The sequence below is a fragment of the Palaemon carinicauda genome, chromosome 13 (genome assembly GCF_036898095.1).
Source record: "Palaemon carinicauda isolate YSFRI2023 chromosome 13, ASM3689809v2, whole genome shotgun sequence".
In the NCBI taxonomy this organism is placed as follows: Eukaryota; Metazoa; Arthropoda; class Malacostraca; order Decapoda; family Palaemonidae; genus Palaemon; species Palaemon carinicauda.
The window spans coordinates 29,549,936-29,569,935 of NC_090737.1; the positions used below are offsets into that span (position 1 = coordinate 29,549,936).

The 20,000-nt window shown below is 34.3% G+C and overlaps 1 protein-coding gene across 9 annotated transcripts in view; it reads right to left on the minus strand.

Annotated features, from left to right (window-relative positions):
• Window positions 1–20,000, minus strand: part of Cbp53E (Calbindin 53E) — a 322,899-nt gene that overhangs the window by 98,805 nt on the left and 204,094 nt on the right. For all 9 annotated transcript variants that reach the window (XM_068385498.1, XM_068385500.1, XM_068385501.1 and 6 more), the window contains one exon: window positions 7,773–7,936. In XM_068385498.1, coding sequence (XP_068241599.1) covers window positions 7,773–7,935 — 163 coding nt within the window. In that variant the 5' untranslated portion in view covers window position 7,936. The remainder of the gene's footprint in view (window positions 1–7,772; window positions 7,937–20,000) is intronic.

Genomic DNA, 20,000 nt, shown 5'->3' on the forward strand with positions numbered 1-20,000 from the left:
AGAACATCGTCTTAAACTACAGCAGTTATGATGATAAAATTATATATTTAGGTTCAATTGCATATAACATGCATGTTTTCTTTTTTTTAAATAAACAAGTTCTGTTTTTATTTATGTATTTTTTATGACGTAGTTTTTAAAAAATACTCAATAAATAAGTTCTGTTCTATCTTCTGTATTCTTTCTTCTATATATTTCCTTAATGTAATTTCAAGTTACATAAAGTTTCTACAACCATAATAAATGAAAAGAAGTATTTTTTTACAATGGCAATTTTCCGGATGGCAATATTCCGCACACGGGATTGTGAGGTTGCAGCGACCAAATAAACCAACGAGTTTGAGCGGGACTCGAACCCCAATCTGGTGTTCACCAGTCAGGGACGTTACCCCAAGAAGACTAGGAAGTCATTCATTGAAAAAATAATAGCTTAAGATACCTTTCTTTTCACAAGTGCATAAAGACAAAAGAGAGTTTTCTTTAATCGAAGAGCTAAGACAGACAACCGTCCTTTTCTATTTTCAAAGCATGAAAACACTAAGTTATTTCCCTGTTTAAGCAGACATAAAGTGTTTTCTTTACTCAAAGTGAAGAAACACAAAGAAATATTTCCTTATCCATCACCTTAAAAGACGATGGGGTCATTTGTTGTTCAGAATCTTGGAGAAATAGAGGTCGTTTCATTTGCAAAGACTACAAAGGCAAAGAGGTCTTTATCTACACAAAACCAAGAAGGTAAATCTGAGGTTTCTTTGAAGGGCAGGAAGGTCAAAGGTTTTTTTTAATAATGAAAAAAAAATAAAAAAAAAATAAACAAGATAGACGAAGAGGTTATTCTGTATTTAAGCGTCAAGACTGGCGATGTAATCTTACTAAGTATTTCCTTATTCATCACCTCGAAAGACGAAGACAGCGTTTGTTGTTCAGAATCTTGGAGAAATAGAGGTCCTTCCATTTGCAAAGACTACATACACAAAGAGGCCTTTATCTATCTAAAACCAAGGAGGCAAATCGGAGGTTTCTTTGAAGGCCAGGAAGGTCAGCTGTTTTTTATAAAAAAAAAGTCAAAGGTTTTTTATATATAAAAAAAAATCAAGATGAACGAAGAGGTTATTTAAGTGTCAAGACTGGTGACGTAATCTTTCCTAACGACATACCAAGAAAGGCACGAATTATGTTTTTCAAGACCGGGAAAGACAAAGTTATTTTCTAATGAACAAAGCAAGATAAACGAAAAAGGTTATTTTCTTATCCAACGTCAAGACTCACGACGTAATTTTTCCTAACCAAATATCAAGCCAGGATTTTTTTCAACGCCAGGAAGGTCGAAAGTTTTTTCTAACGTCTTTGCCTAGCATTTGCATGACAGAAGATCAATCCCCGCCCGGGACCGTGAGTTCCAGCTGTTTACTGGGGAGGCCACTGCTATGGTTGGGCACCACAGTGGCTGGTTGGGCTTTCCCGGCTGACGTTCTGGTGAGCCTCTAATCTAATGAGACTGGAACTGAAATCAGACACCTTAAACCTTTAAATTAAGATGTTAATTTCTATTCAAACGTCAAGACTGACGACCCAATCTGTACTAATCAGATATCAAGAAAGACCAATCTTCGTTATTATTATCTCAGTGAGGAAAGGAAACAAGGAAAAATAAAATATTTCAAGAACATTAACAACATTAAAAAAACATTTTCTATATAAACTATAAAAAAAACTTTAACAAAACAAGAGGAGGAGAAATAAGATAGAATAGCGTGGCCTTGTGTACCCTCAAGCAAGATAAAATTTGGTCTTTCAATTCTTTGAGCTGTTGTTGTTTCTAGCTGTCTGTAAACTGAAACCCCTTTCGGAGGAAAAAAATATTTTTCAGCTACATTTTCGCTTAATTAAGGTAATGGTCTATACCAATACTATTCAAAACAAGCTGTTAAAAGTTCTATAATTGGCTGCCCGACTTTCATCATCAGAAAAAAAAAAAAAAAAAAACAGTATCAGATTTCTGCCCAGTTCATATCCTCAAGACAATTTGATTATAAACTTTTACAAGTTGGTTTTACGAAAAGAATTAGGAGTCTGTAACCAATCATTAGCAAGACTCTATCTTAGATAGGGCTACTACTTCTGGGGAAGCCAGATGTTGAAGTTGATGAACATCAGGTATATTCTACAAGGATATCTAAGTATATATCTATGTGCTCATTACGCAATTGTAATATTAATAACAACAAAAATACTGAGAATTATAATAATAACAATGAAGTCTCATTATTTATATTTCGACTATCTTCCTTTTATCTAAAGGCTTGGTCTGTACAGAGGCATTTCCTTACCCTGTTCATGGGCCACTAAATGAAAAGGAATATACTTTGTATACGTGTGAACAAGGAGTCCTTTACTCTACGGACTTATTAATAAACCTGGCGTAAGGTTCCATGGAATAATCCTTCAATAGTTTTCATGTAAAACTTCTTATTTGCTTTTCTCATTAAAATTCATAAATAAAAACTACATGCAAATTAGGAAACATCTAACCACTCTCATGTACCTATAATTAGTTAGGAAAACTTAATAAGGAACACTGGATTTTTATTTGCACTTGCCGGTTCATTCTTCATACGAAAGCGATATTTCATCTTTAGAATAACGTGCTTAGGACATATCTCATTTCATACTCCCTCGTTGATCACAAATACCAATGGAAATAAATCATGTGCCAAGAATGAAGGCAAGTATAACATGCTACTCAACGCCCGCCCCCTACTCTCTCTCTCTCTCTCTCTCTCTCTCTCTCTCTCTCTCTCTCTCTCTCTCTCTCTCTCTCTCTCTCTCTCTCTCTCCACAAAATAAATTTTATTAAAACTTCATTAAAGCAGACTAACTTTAAATATGAACTCAACGCCACCACTCTCTCTCTCTCACTCTCTCTCTCTCTCTCTCTCTCTCTCTCTCTCTCTCTCTCTCTCCACAAAAATAAAATTCGAATATAACTTCATTAAAGCAGATTAACTTTGAATTTCAATGTTAATTAGGCCAACAAATGTCGTCAATTCCTCACAAAATCAGGACAATATAATTACCGAAATGTTTTTTTTTTTTTTATAGATCTAATGAGTCACAGTCATTAGTCTTCAATATTTCTAACCCTGAGTTTACACGCTGACATTGCAAAAGTCCCATTAACATTTGGCAATTAATAACACCATTCGCACTTTGTTCGATAGAAACAGGATATTTCTATGTGGCTGTCGAGTTGATAAATGTGCTATAAAACAAACGAATAAATAACTAAGTCTCGGTAATGATAAATTGAGGATTTTTTTTTTGATAAATATAAAAGAAAGTTTTGATAATTTCGAATCTATTTCTCTTCGGATAAATTGCTGGATATTAATCCTTTTTATGATCGTAGTGAGCTATTCATTAAATAATAAAGTTATTGCCATTTTATGTATGTATATATATATATATATATATATATATATATATATATATATATATATGTATATATAAATCTATCTATATACATATATATGTATACACACACACACACACATATATATATATATATATATATATATATATAATATGTGTACACACATACACACACACACACACACATATATATATATATATATATATATATATATATATACATATAAGTTGTCAGTCACTTCTTTATAAATACCAATGTGTGTACATTAAATTCAAATTAATTTTATTTAAAACTATTAGGATTCTTTAAAAATTCAACTTATATTTTAAAACTTGAACGTGACGGTATAACATTAATTCGTACACCTAAACTGTGCCTTTATTAATCAGTCATTAGCAAGATAAAGTATAATTATTCAAGATTAGTATTGTGATACTTTCTTAAACTCATTCATCGCGTTCTGGTAAAATGGTATTTTTTCCTTCGAGCAAATTGCCATATCTTCTGTATATTAAGCGAGCATTGATCAAAGATCGACCACCGAGGTAAAGTGGCATTTCTCTCCTTCGAGCAAATTGCCATATCTTCTCTATATCAAGCGAGCATTGATCAAAGATCGACCGCAGAGGTAAAGTGGCATTTCTCTCCTTCGAGCAAATTGCCATATCTTCTCTATATCAAGCGAGCATTGATCAAAGATCGACCGCAGAGGTAAAGTGGCATTTCTCTCCTTCGAGCAAATTGCCATATCTTCTCTATATCAAGCGAGCATTGATCAAAGATCGACCACCGAGGTAAAGTGGCATTTCTCTCCTTCGAGCAAATTGCCATATCTTCTCTATATCAAGCGAGCATTGATCAAAGATCGACCGCAGAGGTAAAGTGGCATTTCTCTCCTTCGAGCAAATTGCCATATCTTCTCTATATCAAGCGAGCATTGATCAAAGATCGACCACCGAGGTAAAGTGGCATTTCTCTCCTTCAAGCAAATTGCCATATCTTCTCTATATCAAGCGAGCATTGATCAAAGATCGACCGCAGAGGTAAAGTGGCATTTCTCTCCTTCGAGCAAATTGCCATATCTTCTCTATATCAAGCGAGCATTGATCAAAGATCGACCGCAGAGGTAAAGTGGCATTTCTCTCCTTCGAGCAAATTGCCATATCTTCTCTATATCAAGCGAGCATTGATCAAAGATCGACCACCGAGGTAAAGTGGCATTTCTCTCCTTCGAGCAAATTGCCATATCTTCTCTATATCAAGCGAGCATTGATCAAAGATCGACCGCAGAGGTAAAGTGGCATTTCTCTCCTTCGAGCAAATTGCCATATCTTCTCTATATCAAGCGAGCATTGATCAAAGATCGACCGCAGAGGTAAAGTGGCATTTCTCTCCTTCGAGCAAATTGCCATATCTTCTCTATATCAAGCGAGCATTGATCAAAGATCGACCGCAGAGGTAAAGTGGCATTTCTCTCCTTCGAGCAAATTGCCATATCTTCTCTATATCAAGCGAGCATTGATCAAAGATCGACCACCGAGGTAAAGTGGCATTTCTCTCCTTCGAGCAAATTGCCATATCTTCTCTATATCAAGCGAGCATTGATCAAAGATCGACCGCCGAGGTAAAGTGGCATTTCTCTCCTTCGAGCAAATTGCCATATCTTCTCTATATCAAGCGAGCATTGATCAAAGATCGACCGCCGAGGTAAAGTGGCATTTCTCTCCTTCGAGCAAATTGCCATATCTTCTCTATATCAAGCGAGCATTGATCAAAGATCGACCGCCGAGGTAAAGTGGCATTTCTCTCCTTCGAGCAAATTGCCATATCTTCTCTATATCAAGCGGGCATTGATCAAAGATCGACCGCCGAGGTAAAGTGGCATTTCTCTCCTTCGAGCAAATTGCCATATCTTCTCTATATCAAGCGGGCATTGATCAAAGATCGACCGCCGAGGTAAAGTGGCATTTCTCTCCTTCGAGCAAATTGCCATATCTTCTCTATATCAAGCGAGCATTGATCAAAGATCGACCGCCGAGGTAAAGTGGCATTTCTCTCCTTCGAGCAAATTGCCATATCTTCTCTATATCAAGCGAGCATTGATCAAAGATCGAGCGCCAAGGTAAAGTGGCATTTCTCTCCTTCGAGCAAATTGCCATATCTTCTCTATATCAAGCGAGCATTGATCAAAGATCGACCGCAGAGGTAAAGTGGCATTTCTCTCCTTCGAGCAAATTGCCATATCTTCTCTATATCAAGCGAGCATTGATCAAAGATCGACCGCAGAGGTAAAGTGGCATTTCTCTCCTTCGAGCAAATTGCCATATCTTCTGTATATTAAGCGAGCATTGATCAAAGATCGACCACCGAGGTAAAGTGGCATTTCTCTCCTTCGAGCAAATTGCCATATCTTCTCTATATCAAGCGAGCATTGATCAAAGATCGACCGCAGAGGTAAAGTGGCATTTCTCTCCTTCGAGCAAATTGCCATATCTTCTCTATATCAAGCGAGCATTGATCAAAGATCGACCGCAGAGGTAAAGTGGCATTTCTCTCCTTCGAGCAAATTGCCATATCTTCTGTATATTAAGCGAGCATTGATCAAAGATCGACCACCGAGGTAAAGTGGCATTTCTCTCCTTCGAGCAAATTGCCATATCTTCTCTATATCAAGCGAGCATTGATCAAAGATCGACCGCAGAGGTAAAGTGGCATTTCTCTCCTTCGAGCAAATTGCCATATCTTCTCTATATCAAGCGAGCATTGATCAAAGATCGAGCGCCAAGGTAAAGTGGCATTTCTCTCCTTCGAGCAAATTGCCATATCTTCTCTATATCAAGCGAGCATTGATCAAAGATCGAGCGCCAAGGTAAAGTGGCATTTCTCTCCTTCGAGCAAATTGCCATATCTTCTCTATATCAAGCGGGCATGGATTAAAGATAGACGGGTGGAATTTGAAACGTGGCATCGCTGCTACTAAGAGGGAAACCTTAACCCTTTGTAGCTTGACTAAGCAGTGTCACCATTTCTTGTAGAAAAAAAAATACAAATGAAAAGAATAATCGTAAAAACATTTGTGAATTTTTAAAGTAAAGAAAACCAGCATCTTTGTGATACTTGAAATTCTAAGTGAAAGTTTAATAAACCTGTGAATATTTGACTCAAGTAAAAGTGTGAAATTAAATGTAATTCAAAAGTCGAAAAAATACTCCTACTTGAATAAATATAGAAGTTATTAACAATGTGTGAAACAAAAACGATTCCCAAGGATTTAACACGTAAACAGCAAAAAATTATAAAAAATAGTGATTAAATGTATGATTATTGTAACAGAATGGGAATGAAAAAAATAAATGACTAAAAGTAAATCCATAGTAAAATAAAGTACCTACCTATAAAAACAAGGGAAAGTTAAAAAAAAAATGGTAAAAACAGGAATATTAAATAGTAAAAGTATTTAGAACATACAATCATTGTAACGATACGTGAGTTAAAATAACTTTGAAAGTAAATACATAGAAAAATAAATACCTAGCTATACAAACAGGGAAAAAAGGTAATTATTATTATAATCATTATTACTTGCTAAGCTACAACCCTAGTTGGAAAAGCAGGATGCTATAAGCCCAGAGGCTCCAATAAGGAAAATAGCTCAGTGAGGAAAGGAAACAAGGAAATTGGGATATTTTAAGAAGAGTAACGACATTGCAATAAATATCTCCTCTTTAAACTAACCCAAGACAGTGAAAGACCATGGTACAGAGGCTATGGCACTACCCAAGACTAGAGAACGATAGTTTGATTTTGAAGTGTCCTTCTCCTAGAAGAGCGGCTTACCATAGCTAAAGAGTCTCTTCTACCCTTACCAAGAGGAAAGTGGCCATTGAACAATTATTGCAGTAACCCCTTGGGTGAAGAAGAATTGTTTGGTAATATGTGTTGTCAGGGATATGAGGAGAGAGGAGAATATGTAAAGAATAGGCTAGACTATTCAGTGTGTGTGAGTGTGTAGGAAAAGGGAAAATGAACCGTAACCGGAGAGAAGGATCCAATGTAGTACTATCTAACTAGTCAAAAGACCCCAAAACTTTCTAGCGGTAGTATCTCAACGGGTGACTAGTGCCGTTGCCAACCTACTACCTACAAAGTGCATAAAAAAATAAAGTAACTATCTATGAATACGGAAAAAAATAAGAAAACTGGGTAAAAACATAAAATAGATTGTAATATACCTAATTATAAACAAGGAAAAAATGTGAAAATTGGGTAAAAACACGAAATATATTAGAATAAAAAGAGATTCAGACTAGAAAAAGAGCCCCACAAAATATGTACTCACCATCAGCGTCGTAGTGACTCCATACTTCCATGAACTGGTTGGCCGTGAGCTTCTTGAGTTCCCGAGACTCATCGTCACGGAACTGTCTCATGAAATTATTGCACTTTTCCTGAGAATTCATTTTCCTCTGGTAATCTGTAAGTCCGTCGGGTCCAACTGCCATACTGCAAGAGAAGAAGGTCAACATTTAGTTTACTCAAGGTAGAATATTTCAATTTGCTGCACCAATCATTCTTATGATAGGTAAAAGAGATAAGAGGTATATTAATTTACTAAAGGTGAATATTTTAATTTGCTGGAGCGATCATTCCTGGCAGATAAACAAAAATAAAGGTAGATATATTCCGTAATTCTTTGATTAAGTTTGTGATTGTATTCGTTTTGGTATAAGAGAACACATGTCAAATGAAATAATCGAATACTCTCAATTTCTTCCTAGAATAGAATGCCTTTTTGTTCGTTTAAAAGTTTAAACGCCTCCCACGAATGGCAGAGGCAAAGGAGAGAGATAATGCCCTAGAGATTGACTATATATACATATGATCAGAGCCTAAGGCCCTCTCCACCCAAACTAGGACCAAGGAGGGGGTGGTAATGGCGTCTGATGACTCAGCAGATGGACAGAATAATACAGAGTAAAAAACGAAACTGAAACCTAATGTCAAACCAAGTGTAAGATTATTAACTCATAAGATTATTTAGTGGAAAATTTATTCCTATGAAGCCATGGTGTGGTTAAAGTCACATAATATATTTTCAGAGAAAACATGAAATAATCTAATTGTTGTAGTGTATGCAAAACCACACGCCATGCCATTAGTTGTCATGTTTACCTTTAAGTAAAATCTAATTTTTCTCTTAGTATATGAAAGCTAAGTTTTTGTTATTTATCTTGATGTATAGCAAAGCCCGCAAACATAAGCATATATATATATATATATATATATATATATATATATATATATATATATATATATATATATGTTATAAAATCCTAATTCTGAAAAGGGTTCATATAAAGTTCCGCCTAATTAATTTAGATTTAGCACCCACATACAGTATATGCATACATATAAACCTATATATATACCCATATTCATGTGTATATAGGTGTATCTATATACAAACAGTATACATGCAGTATATATATATATATATATATATATATATATATATATATATATATATATATATATATATATATATATATAAACTTCACGTTCGTATATAAATCCCGAGTTTTGTCAATATCAAATAAGATTTTCATGTACCAGCCGAGTTTCCAACAAGAATCCAACATCCTTCCAAAGATGGTTCAACTTCCACGAAGTTTTGAAATTTTAGACACTTCTCCCTGAAAGGATAAACTCTAATTATTGGATATGGCTTCAGATACGGGGCCAGCTTTTGATATACGATATGAGCAAGGTTATCGGTCCAGTTGTCTGTGTGTGTGTGTGTTTGTGTGAATCTCCCTTTCAAGATAAGAAACTTTCAATATCATAGACTAGAAGCATTTTCGTATATTCTGAAACGTGGTATTTTTCCAATATTTAGAGTGGATAATCGGAACTTTTTTTTTTTACCATTTCTAAGAATCTATTGTACGCAACCCGTCAAGAAAGATGGGTAAATATTTAGTTAAATATGCACAGACACGTGCAGATTGAATACTTTCTACCCCTTCCCCCCTTTCCTAACTACATACGGCAGTGTAGCAATTTGTGGGAGATTGTGCTTTTGGAGTGGTTGCCACTCAGCGTGACAGGAAAAAAAAGAAATATATTTATAAACATGAATATATTAACATATATATATATATATATATATATATATATATATATATATATATATATACAGTATATATATATATAATATATATATATATATATATATATATATATATATATATATATATAAAACAACAACAACAATCATAATAATAATAACTCGTGGAACACTTGTAAATTACACGAAATGAAATTTTCAATACTAATTATTTTGTTCCTAACCTATACATGTTTGAATAAAATGTGATAAGATTTGACTTGTATATTTATTTAAAAAAATGAGCAATACATGAATTGGGAAAACTATATAAGATGTGCTTTGGCTAAGTAATCAAAGTCTAATGTGAATTTGTAAGAGTATACCATGATATTATTTTCGTTTTCTTTAAAGTGTGACACAAAATAAATAACACACACGCTATCGTATTAATATATAGATAATAATAATAATAATAATAACAACAACAACAACAACAATAATAATAATAATAATAATAATAATAATAATAACCACTACCTATATATAGCCAGACACTTGCTCTATATTATATAGGGTGATTCTAATTCGAGTGACTGTAAACAATTATAATTTATGGACATCTTACATTTAAATATTTATTCTTATGATATTCTTTTTTTTTTTTTTTTTTTTTTTGGTTTCTGACTGTATTAGATTTACAAAATAATAATAAATTTATTCTTAACTGCCACGTCTTAGCAGAACACATGAATCACTCATTAAGCTAGCAAGATTCTTTTCTACTTCTGTGAACACTTACAATTTAAGGCATGTTACATTTAGATATCTAGACATGTAATATTTTATTTTTTAACTATATTTAATTTATAAAAAATCACAAATTATATCCTCGAACTGCGACGACGTAAAATCATACATAATCACTCATTAAGATTCTTTCCTACTACTGGCTAGTACAGTGGTAACATGTTGCCCTATCATTCGCATGGCAACAGATCGATTTCGGCTTCGGACCGAATCTCAGTTGTTTACTAAGGAGGCTACTGCTGTGGTTGGGCACCGCAGTGGTGGGGGTTGGCGTTCGGGTGAGCTTCTATTCTGATGAAACTGGAAATAAAACCAGACACATTTACCTTAACCATCACTGCAGCGTTTCCAGCGAACGCCACAACCATTTCTTCTTCTTCTTCTTCTTCTTCTTCATAACAGCAGTAGGGGGTTGGGCTTGCCAGGCTGACGTTCTGGTGAGCATCTGTTGTTTTGAAAATGAACTAAAACCAGCTTTTCCAGCGAACGCCACTAAAACCAGCTTTTCCAGCGAACGCCAAAACATTTTCTTCTTCTCCTTCTTCTTCTTCTTCTTCTTCCACAGCAGCAGTGAGGGGTTGGGCTTGCCCGGCTGACGTTCTGGTGAGCATCTATCCAGATGAAACTGGAATTGAAACCAGCCCCCTTTACCATCACTGCAGCGTTTCCAGCGAACGCCAGAACCATTTCTTCTTCTTCTTCTACTTCTGCAGCAGCAGTTCATTCAGCCAACTGATACAAAAGCCAGCTTTGGCAGGCACGCCGCGCTTAATTAACTAAATGCCAGCGCGTGTTCTGTATAACAGATGCAAATTGGGAATAATGAAACCCAATACACCGCCTCCTAATGAGATATACGACGCGAATCTTTAATTCCTCCGTTTAATGAGGGATATAGCAGCAGCTGCGACGCGGATCTCATTATCTAATTCATATTTCAAAATGTGGAGAGGTATCAAGCTAATATCGTTCGGTGTATGTTACCCTTGAGCTTGTAAAAACGGATGTGTCAGATTTTCTTTTAATTGGCTTATACTCCTTGTTATTCCATTGTTCTTATTATCTTATTTTCTTTTCTCATTTTCCCATCTTCTGGAACATTTTCCTTCCAGTAGCTTAATACGAGTCACGTTTTTTTATTGGTATATGTTTCTTATTAAGATTAACCTCTTTTATTAATATATGCTTCTTATTAAGATTAACCTCTTGATTGGTATTTGCTTCTTATTAAGATTAACCTCTTTTATTGGTAAATGCTTCTCATTAAGATTAACCTCTTTTATTGGTAAATGCTTCTCATTAAGATTAACCTCTTTTATTGGTAAATGCTTCTCATTAAGATTAACCTCTTTTATTGGTAAATGCTTCTCATTAAGATTAACCTCTTTTATTGGTATTTGCTTCTTATTGAGATTAACCTCTTTTATTGGTATTTGCTTCTTATTAAGATTAACCTCTTTCATTGGTATTTGCTTCTTATTAAGATTAACCTCTTTTATTAATATATGCTTCTTATTAAGATTAGCCTCTTGTATTGGTATATGCTCCTTGTTACTCCGTTACTCCTATTATCCTAGTTTCTTTTCTCATTTTCATCTATTCTACTATACTTTTCTTTCAGTAGCTTTTAATATTAGACTCTTGCTTGAGGGTACACTCGGGCACACTTTTCAATCTTATTCTTCTTCCTCTTGCTTTTCTTAAAGTTTTTCTTGTCTATAAAAGGAAGATTTATTTTAATGTTGTTAATGTTCTTAACATATCATATATTGTTCATTATTTCTCTCGTAGTTTATTTCCTTTCCTCACGGGGCTATTTTTCCTTGTAGGAGCCTTTGGGCTTATAGCATCCTGCTTTTTCAACTAGGGTTGTAGCTTAGCAAGTAATAATAATAATAATAATAATAATAATAATAATATGCTCCTTATTGCTGTTAGTCTTATGTCAATATTTTTCTCATTTTTCAGTCTTCTGCTACACTCTTCTTTCAGTAACTTAATAAGATTTACCTACAGTAAAAATCTACATTTGCTTATTTTCTTTATTCTTTTATTTATCTTTATTGTTTTTTTTTCTGCAGCTGAATTATTCTTGAATTTATCTGCATTGTTTTATTGTCGTTGTTTTTCATGGTTATCTCTCACGCCCAACCTTTCTTACGCCCAACCTTTCCCACACCCAACCTTTCCCACACTCATCCTTTCCCACGCCCAATCTTTCTTACGCCCAACCTTTCCCATGCCCAGCCTTTCACTCAAGTCGTATTCTGACATCTTCAAGAACTTCATCTCGCAGAAGTAAAACTTCCTTTTCACGTTTCAATTTTTTTGGGACTGTGGAGTTTTTAATTTGACTCTGCAAACTGGATGTTTACAACTTACAAGTTTCCCTAATTTTCTTACGACTTTTCAAAAGCTTGAAATGGTTCTTGTGATCCGTGATTGCAAGGTTAATGACTTTTACTAGTTACGAAAGCATTTAGTGGTAATAACTCCGTTGATCATTCAATTTTTGATGGGACATTAAGTAACTTGAATGCACTCAGTAGAGCCCAGACCTACGCCGCCGCAGCTCATTTCTCGACCTTTTGCTCACCCTTAACCTTGACCTTTGACCTTAACACGTATTAATTAACGTGGCTTTTCATACACTCAAATATGAACCAAGTTTGAAGTCTCTGTGACAACGATGTCCAAACTTGTGGCTGATTACTAGTATTGGAAATTTTGCTTGACCGTGACCTTGACCATAGACCTTGACCTTCCCAAATTTAATAATTTTCCAGCTTTTTACATAACAGTTAATCTCTGTAAATTTTATCACTCTACGATTAAAATTGGGTCCAGGAACCTGTTCACAAACAAACAAACACACAAACAGGAGGTAAAAGATAACCTCCTTCCATCTTAGTTGGCGGAGGTAATTAGGGGAATATTAATAACCGTCCTTTTCATATTTTATTCTTATTTCTTTACCAGTAAATCGATGCAATAGAATTAGAATATTGCGCTACGAATCTAAAGAGAAATCTCCCGTGCAAGCAACGATCTAAAGGTTTAAAGGCCACTCATGAATGACAGAGACAAGGGACAGTAACAATGCCCTAGAGACTGACCATATATATATATATATATATATATATATATATATATATATATATATATAATATATATATATATATATATATATATATATATATATATATATATATATATATATATATCATCAGCACTTAAGCCCCTCTACACCCAAGGTAGGAACAGGGAGGGCCAGGCTATAGCTGCTGATGACTCAGCAGGTAGAGTTATAAGCTCACTAAAACAAGGATGGTGAGGTTGCCGACACTACAAGAAACTATTAAGTGTAAGCGGGACTCGTACCCCATCCCGATAGATCGCCTGACAGGGACGTTTCCAAAAGGCCATCCCAACCCCATGTTAATCTTAAAGAACAACATGAGGGTAACTAACAATGTTTACTCTTTTCAATTATATTTATCGTGTTTGGGTTTTGTCACCGTGATAGCATGCGTGTCCAAGAGCTGTATATATAAGTTTGAGCACTTATATGGTTTATACCACACGTATGTATGGGTAGGAATGTTCCTAAGTCACGAAATGTGTTGCGTGTCGAGGCTAGCATGTTTATCTCTGCAACGTAGTAAGTTTCTTGTCTTCAAAGTGTTGCATGTTTAGTGTGGATCTTATTTCCTTTGCTATTAACGTTATTTGCCTGTCATAAGATAGCTCGTATTTCTTGTAAAAAGTTAGTATTTCACATTAAATATGAAAATTTAATTTTCCATGATCTCCAAAGGAGGGGTTTTATCAAAACTTACGACTTTTAGTGGTTAGTATATTTCATTCAGAAATAAAATTTTCTCGTTGTTTTAGCAATGGTCACCGAAGCTTATATTTCAACGATGTCTGATATTCATTGGTCACCTTTCTAATGCTGTCATGACCTGATACTGAATATCAATCAACTTTATTATTCTAGAGTACATACAAGTAGCTTTTTATTTACATGAAATAAGCAAAAGGTTATCTATATAAATATTACTTCGGTTAAGGGGTTATATGATCATCCGAGAGAGAGAGAGAGAGAGAGAGAGAGAGAGAGAGAGAGAGAGAGAGAGAGAGAGAGAGAGAGAGAGAGAGAGGGTGGTTGAGTAATGGGTATGGAGTGTAGCCCTGTAAATCATTTAATCCTTCCAAGACGTTTCTATCAATCCTGAGAGAGAGAGAGAGAGAGAGAGAGAGAGAGAGAGAGAGAGAGAGAGAGAGAGAGAGAGAGAGAGATTATGAAATATTAGGATATGGAAATACGAAAATAAAATAAAGCAAAAAGAAATATAAATATACTCTCCCTCACGACCGGTTATAAATCCTAAAATTAATATTTTGAAAAAAATAATGGTTTCCTCTTGAGGGATCCTAAAGAATTTTTTTTTTTTTCAATAACGCTTGATATATTACGCTAAAGCTGATATAATCATGCTTAACCCTTTTACCCCCAAAGGACGTACTGGTACGTTTCACAAAACCCATCCCTTTACCCCCATGGACGTACCGGTACGTCCTTGCAAAAAAATGCTATAAAAATTTTTTTTTTCATATTTTTGATAATTTTTTGAAAAAATTCAGGCATTTTCCAAGAGAATGAGACCAACCTGACCTCTCTATGACAAAAATTAAGGCTGTTAGAGCAATTTAAAAAAAATATACTGCAAAATGTGCTGGGAAAAAAATAACCCCTTGGGGGTTAAGGGTTGGAAATTTCCAAAGAGCCTGGGGGTAAAAGGGGACTCCTAATAAACTAGAAGCTTTGAAGTTATTTTCATGATCATTTCGTAACTTACAAATAAACTCAAAATCTGCAGCTATTTCTGAAACTACGACATAAGATCTATATACTAATAATACATAAATTTAATCACTTCTAACCTTCCAAAATCTAATTAAATAAACATATGATTATGGAGCGCGAAGTAGGAGATGATGAATGGAGAAGTATTGTTTTGTTAAAGTTTTTTATAGTTTATACAGGAAATATTTAGTTTAATGTTACTGTTCTTAAAATATTCTATTTTTTTCTTGTTTCCTTTCCTCACTGGGGTATTTTCCCTATTGGAGCCCTTGGGCTTATAGCATCCTCCTTTTCAAACTGGGGTTGTAGCTTAGCAAGTTATAAAAATAATAATAATAATAATAATAATAATAACTAAAAGCTCAAGATAGATAGGAGGAGATGATGATGATTATGATGATGACGGTGAATAAATAAATAAATAAGACTGAAATTAGTAAACAATAATCTATATAAAAGGCCTGAGCAAAGAAGAGTTCCTAACAGCAGTGTCTGCTTTGTTGAGGTAAGTCCCTAACCACCACACAAAAGATCAAAGGCATAAATAGGCTTTATGAAGCTATGGAAGAATAGTCTGTATAAAATGGGTGATAAAAATACGCTACGTTTGACAATATCTGAAAAAAATGAAAGTGAAAAATAACTATTCATATCGAAGACGCAAGAATTTTTAAAACCAAAAGATTTCTTCAATGCTCAGTGTTATTATTATTATTATCATTATTATTATTATTATTATTATCATTATTATTATTATTATTATCATCATTATTATCACTATTATTATTATTATTATTATTATTATTATTATTATTATTATTATTATTATTATTAAGTTACAACCCTAGTTGGAAAAACAGAATGCTATAAGCCCAAGGGCTCCAACAGGGAAAAATAGCCCACTGAGGAAAAAAAATATGGAAATAAATAAACAATCAGAGAAGTATTTTAAGATCAGACACAACATTAAAATAGATCTTTCATAATATAAACTAGAAAGAGAGATTATGTCAGCTTGTTCAACATAAAAACATTCGCTACAAACGCGAGAGTAGCCCACCGAGAAAGGCTAGTAGTGATCGAGTTGGGGTTTAAGAGCCGAGGTGAATTGTAAGGAAAACACCCAACAAATCAATCGGTCAACGAACCTCGGAAGACGAAAGTCGTCAAATTCAACCATGGTTTAAACTTTTAAGGTAACTACCTTAATTTGAGGTAATTGACATGGTTTCAAGGTAATTTTTAAGGTAATGGTATTTTATTAGTAGCTTCAAATTTAAGGAAATTGGAAAAGTCTTAAGGTAATCTAAGGTAAAAAGCAGCAAAACTAAGGTAGATGGCCACATGCTCAAGTTTAAACCCTGGTCCTGGTAATACAGTCAATACCGATTTACTCGTGACCTCAAAACATCGATAAGCGTTTCAACACGTTCGCCTGGTTTCGCAGTCATGAATTTTCAGACTGCTTTCAAAGTATATCAAAAAGAGCAATCAATGTGTGCGTGAGCTTTATGCAAAATAAAAACATGTATTTCGTTGGTAGATGATTGACAGCAGTTTACTGAGTGCGGAGCATAGGAATACAGTTTCTTGCTATCCTGTATTATTATTATTATTATTATTATTATTATTATTATTATTATTATTATTACCTCCAACAACGAAGTTTGGAGGAGGTTATGTTTTCGCCTCTGTTTGTCCGTTAGTCTGTTTGTTTGTGAACAAATTCCTGGCCACAATTTTACTTATAGAGTAGTGGAACTGTCAGGGATTAATTGTTATGTTGAGACGTTGGAGTGATTCAATTTTGAAAGTCCTGGGTCAAAGGTCAAAGTCAAGCAAAAGGCCGACCGATATAAGCTGTCGTGGCGGAGATCTGCACTCTCAGAGTGCTTTTGTAGTTATTATTATTATTATTATTATTATTATTATTATTATTATTATTACCAGCTAAGCTACAACCCTAGTTGGAAAAGCAGGGATCCAACAGGGAAAATAAGCCGTCTAGGAAAGGAAATAAGAAAACAAATAAACTGTTTGAGAAGCAACGAATATTGAATATAACACATCTTATGATCGGCAACTACTGTACGTTAAAATAGACCTGTTATATATAAACTATGATGAGATACAACAGCCTGCTTAACATAAAAATATTCGCTGCAAGTTTGAACTTTTGAATGCATAATAGAGGGATGTACATCGTGTGTGAGTTATGAATAGCATTTGCCAGTATTATTATTATTATTATTATTATTATTATTATTATTATTATTATTACTAGCTAAGCTACAACCCTAGTTGGAAAAGCAAGATTCTATAAGCCCAAGGGTTCCAACATGAGAAAATATCAATTATGCGCAATATTTATTTGAAAACTATAAAATTTAAAAAGGTTTAATTAAAAAATACAATTGGAAAGAGTGGGGGGAGGAGCATATGGAATCGGTAATGAAAATTTGTGAAGCATTGTGAAATAATCAATCATGTATTTACAAATTAAATCTTAAAATTTTCCATTTCAGAGGATCCTCTTGAAATTTTCAATTATCAATACTTTCTAATGAAATTACAGGGTTTTGAAATATTTTAAAATCTAAATTTTCATCACAATAGCCTTTATATTAAAGTGCAAATCCATTGCTCAATCAATGTAGTACTCGGGATAAATCACGTAGTAGAGTGGTACGAAACGAGTGTTGTAAAGAAATATCAAAAGTAAAAACGTAAATACCGTTTTCGTATTTTTCTGAAGCCTAACTGGAACTCAGTTCGTCCGGAGAGATTTTGTCTTAGAATTTTTGACGGCGCAATGATAATATAATTCGTTAACATAAAATACATGCCTAAAAATCAGTAAATATACAGTAAACATACAGTAAATATATATATATATATATACATTTATATATACACATATATATGTATATATAGGCCTCTATATATATATATATATATATATATATATATATATATATATATGTATATGTATATATATATATATATATATATATATATACATATATATATATACATATATATATATACATATATATATATATATATATATATATATATATATATATATATATATATATATATATACATATGCCTAAAAATCACAGGCAAATGTGTTGCTCAAATGCAAAAGAACCACAAGGAATAATGGAAATAGGAAAACTTCTTCTTCTTTGTCGACATCTTTCCCACTTCTATGTGGGGTCGATGTTTCTGGTTAGCTTTCTCCATCTACCTCTGTCCAACACCTCATCACCGGTTAATCCCTTTGATCGAAGGTCATCCTTGATACAGTCCACCCACCTTCGCTTTGGTCTCCCCCTCCTTCTCGTTCCCTGTACCTCCATTTCCATCACTCTCCTCCAAATATACTGTTTATCTCTTCTCATGACATGACCATACCACCTCAGTCTACTTTCTTGGATCTTATCTGATAGTTTTCTAACTCCTGTGGTAGCCCTAATTACCTCTTTCCGTATCTTATCTCTTCTTGTCACCCCACACATTCATCTCAACATTCTCATCTCTGCCACTAGTCTTATTTTCATTTTCCCTGTGTTCCTTTTGCATATATATATATATATATATATATATAAATATATATATATATATATATATATATATATATACATATATGTGTGTATACATATTATATATAATATATACACACATATACATATGCATGAGTATAAGCTTTCGTATATAATGCGACAGCATCGCAGGGAATCATTTTGCATCGTTGCATTATCATTCATAACACCGGAAATACATTTCATCCATCTTGGTGTCAGACTGTTCTCAGATAGCCGTCAACTTGTCAGAGGCTATGAAGGATGGGGCCTTCCACGCTATACCGCCTGCAGAACTGACTGCTCTGAATATTCTTAATATTCTTAGCAGAATAGCAAGGAGGATGAGGAGAATGTGTATCCAAGGAGGTTAAGTGGCCTCTGCGTGTGTACCCAGTGTAGACGATGTGGGGTGTACCCAAGATAGTAAGAGAAATACTCAGGTTTGAGTCTCTTGAAACGATAAACGATGGAATAATCGGCCGATTTAAGGCTTAAAGGTCACTCATGAATGGCAGAGGCAAGGGACAGTGACATTGCCCTATCAAGCAAGACAGTGCCCTAGAAACTGACTATATATATATATATTATCAACGCCCAAGCCCCCTTTCAACCCAAGCTAGGACCAGGGAGGGCTAGGCAATGGCTGCTGATGACTCAGCAGGTAGACCTATAGGATCCCCTAAACCACCCATCCTTAGCTCACAAGAATGGTGAGGTTGCAAAGATCAAAGGAATTCATGAGTTTGAGCGGAACTCGAACCCCAGTCTGGCGATCACAAGTCAAGGATGTTATCATATACGCCACCACAACCCCGATTATGTAATAGCACCGATAAAAAAAATGCAAGTTTTCTAAATTATTACGAACAACGACGAAAACAACTGCCTAATGTAATTACAGATAACATGACATGTAACAGCTGTTTACTACAAAATAGATTATTTTAATTCTTTTCTGAGAATTGAAGATAGTTCCAGTTCAAACTACTGAGAATCAATGACTAATTTCAAAACAAAGAAAGCATGTCACGAATAAGTAAAAGATTCCCTTAACCCTAAAATTCAAAAGACTTTATCAAACTTTGCTAACTTCTCAGAGAAGTTGTAACACGCAACACGAGGAAGAATTAGATAACTCTACATGTTTTGTTTCTAAATAGTATTGTAAAATCTAAAGCAACGAAGCGCTCT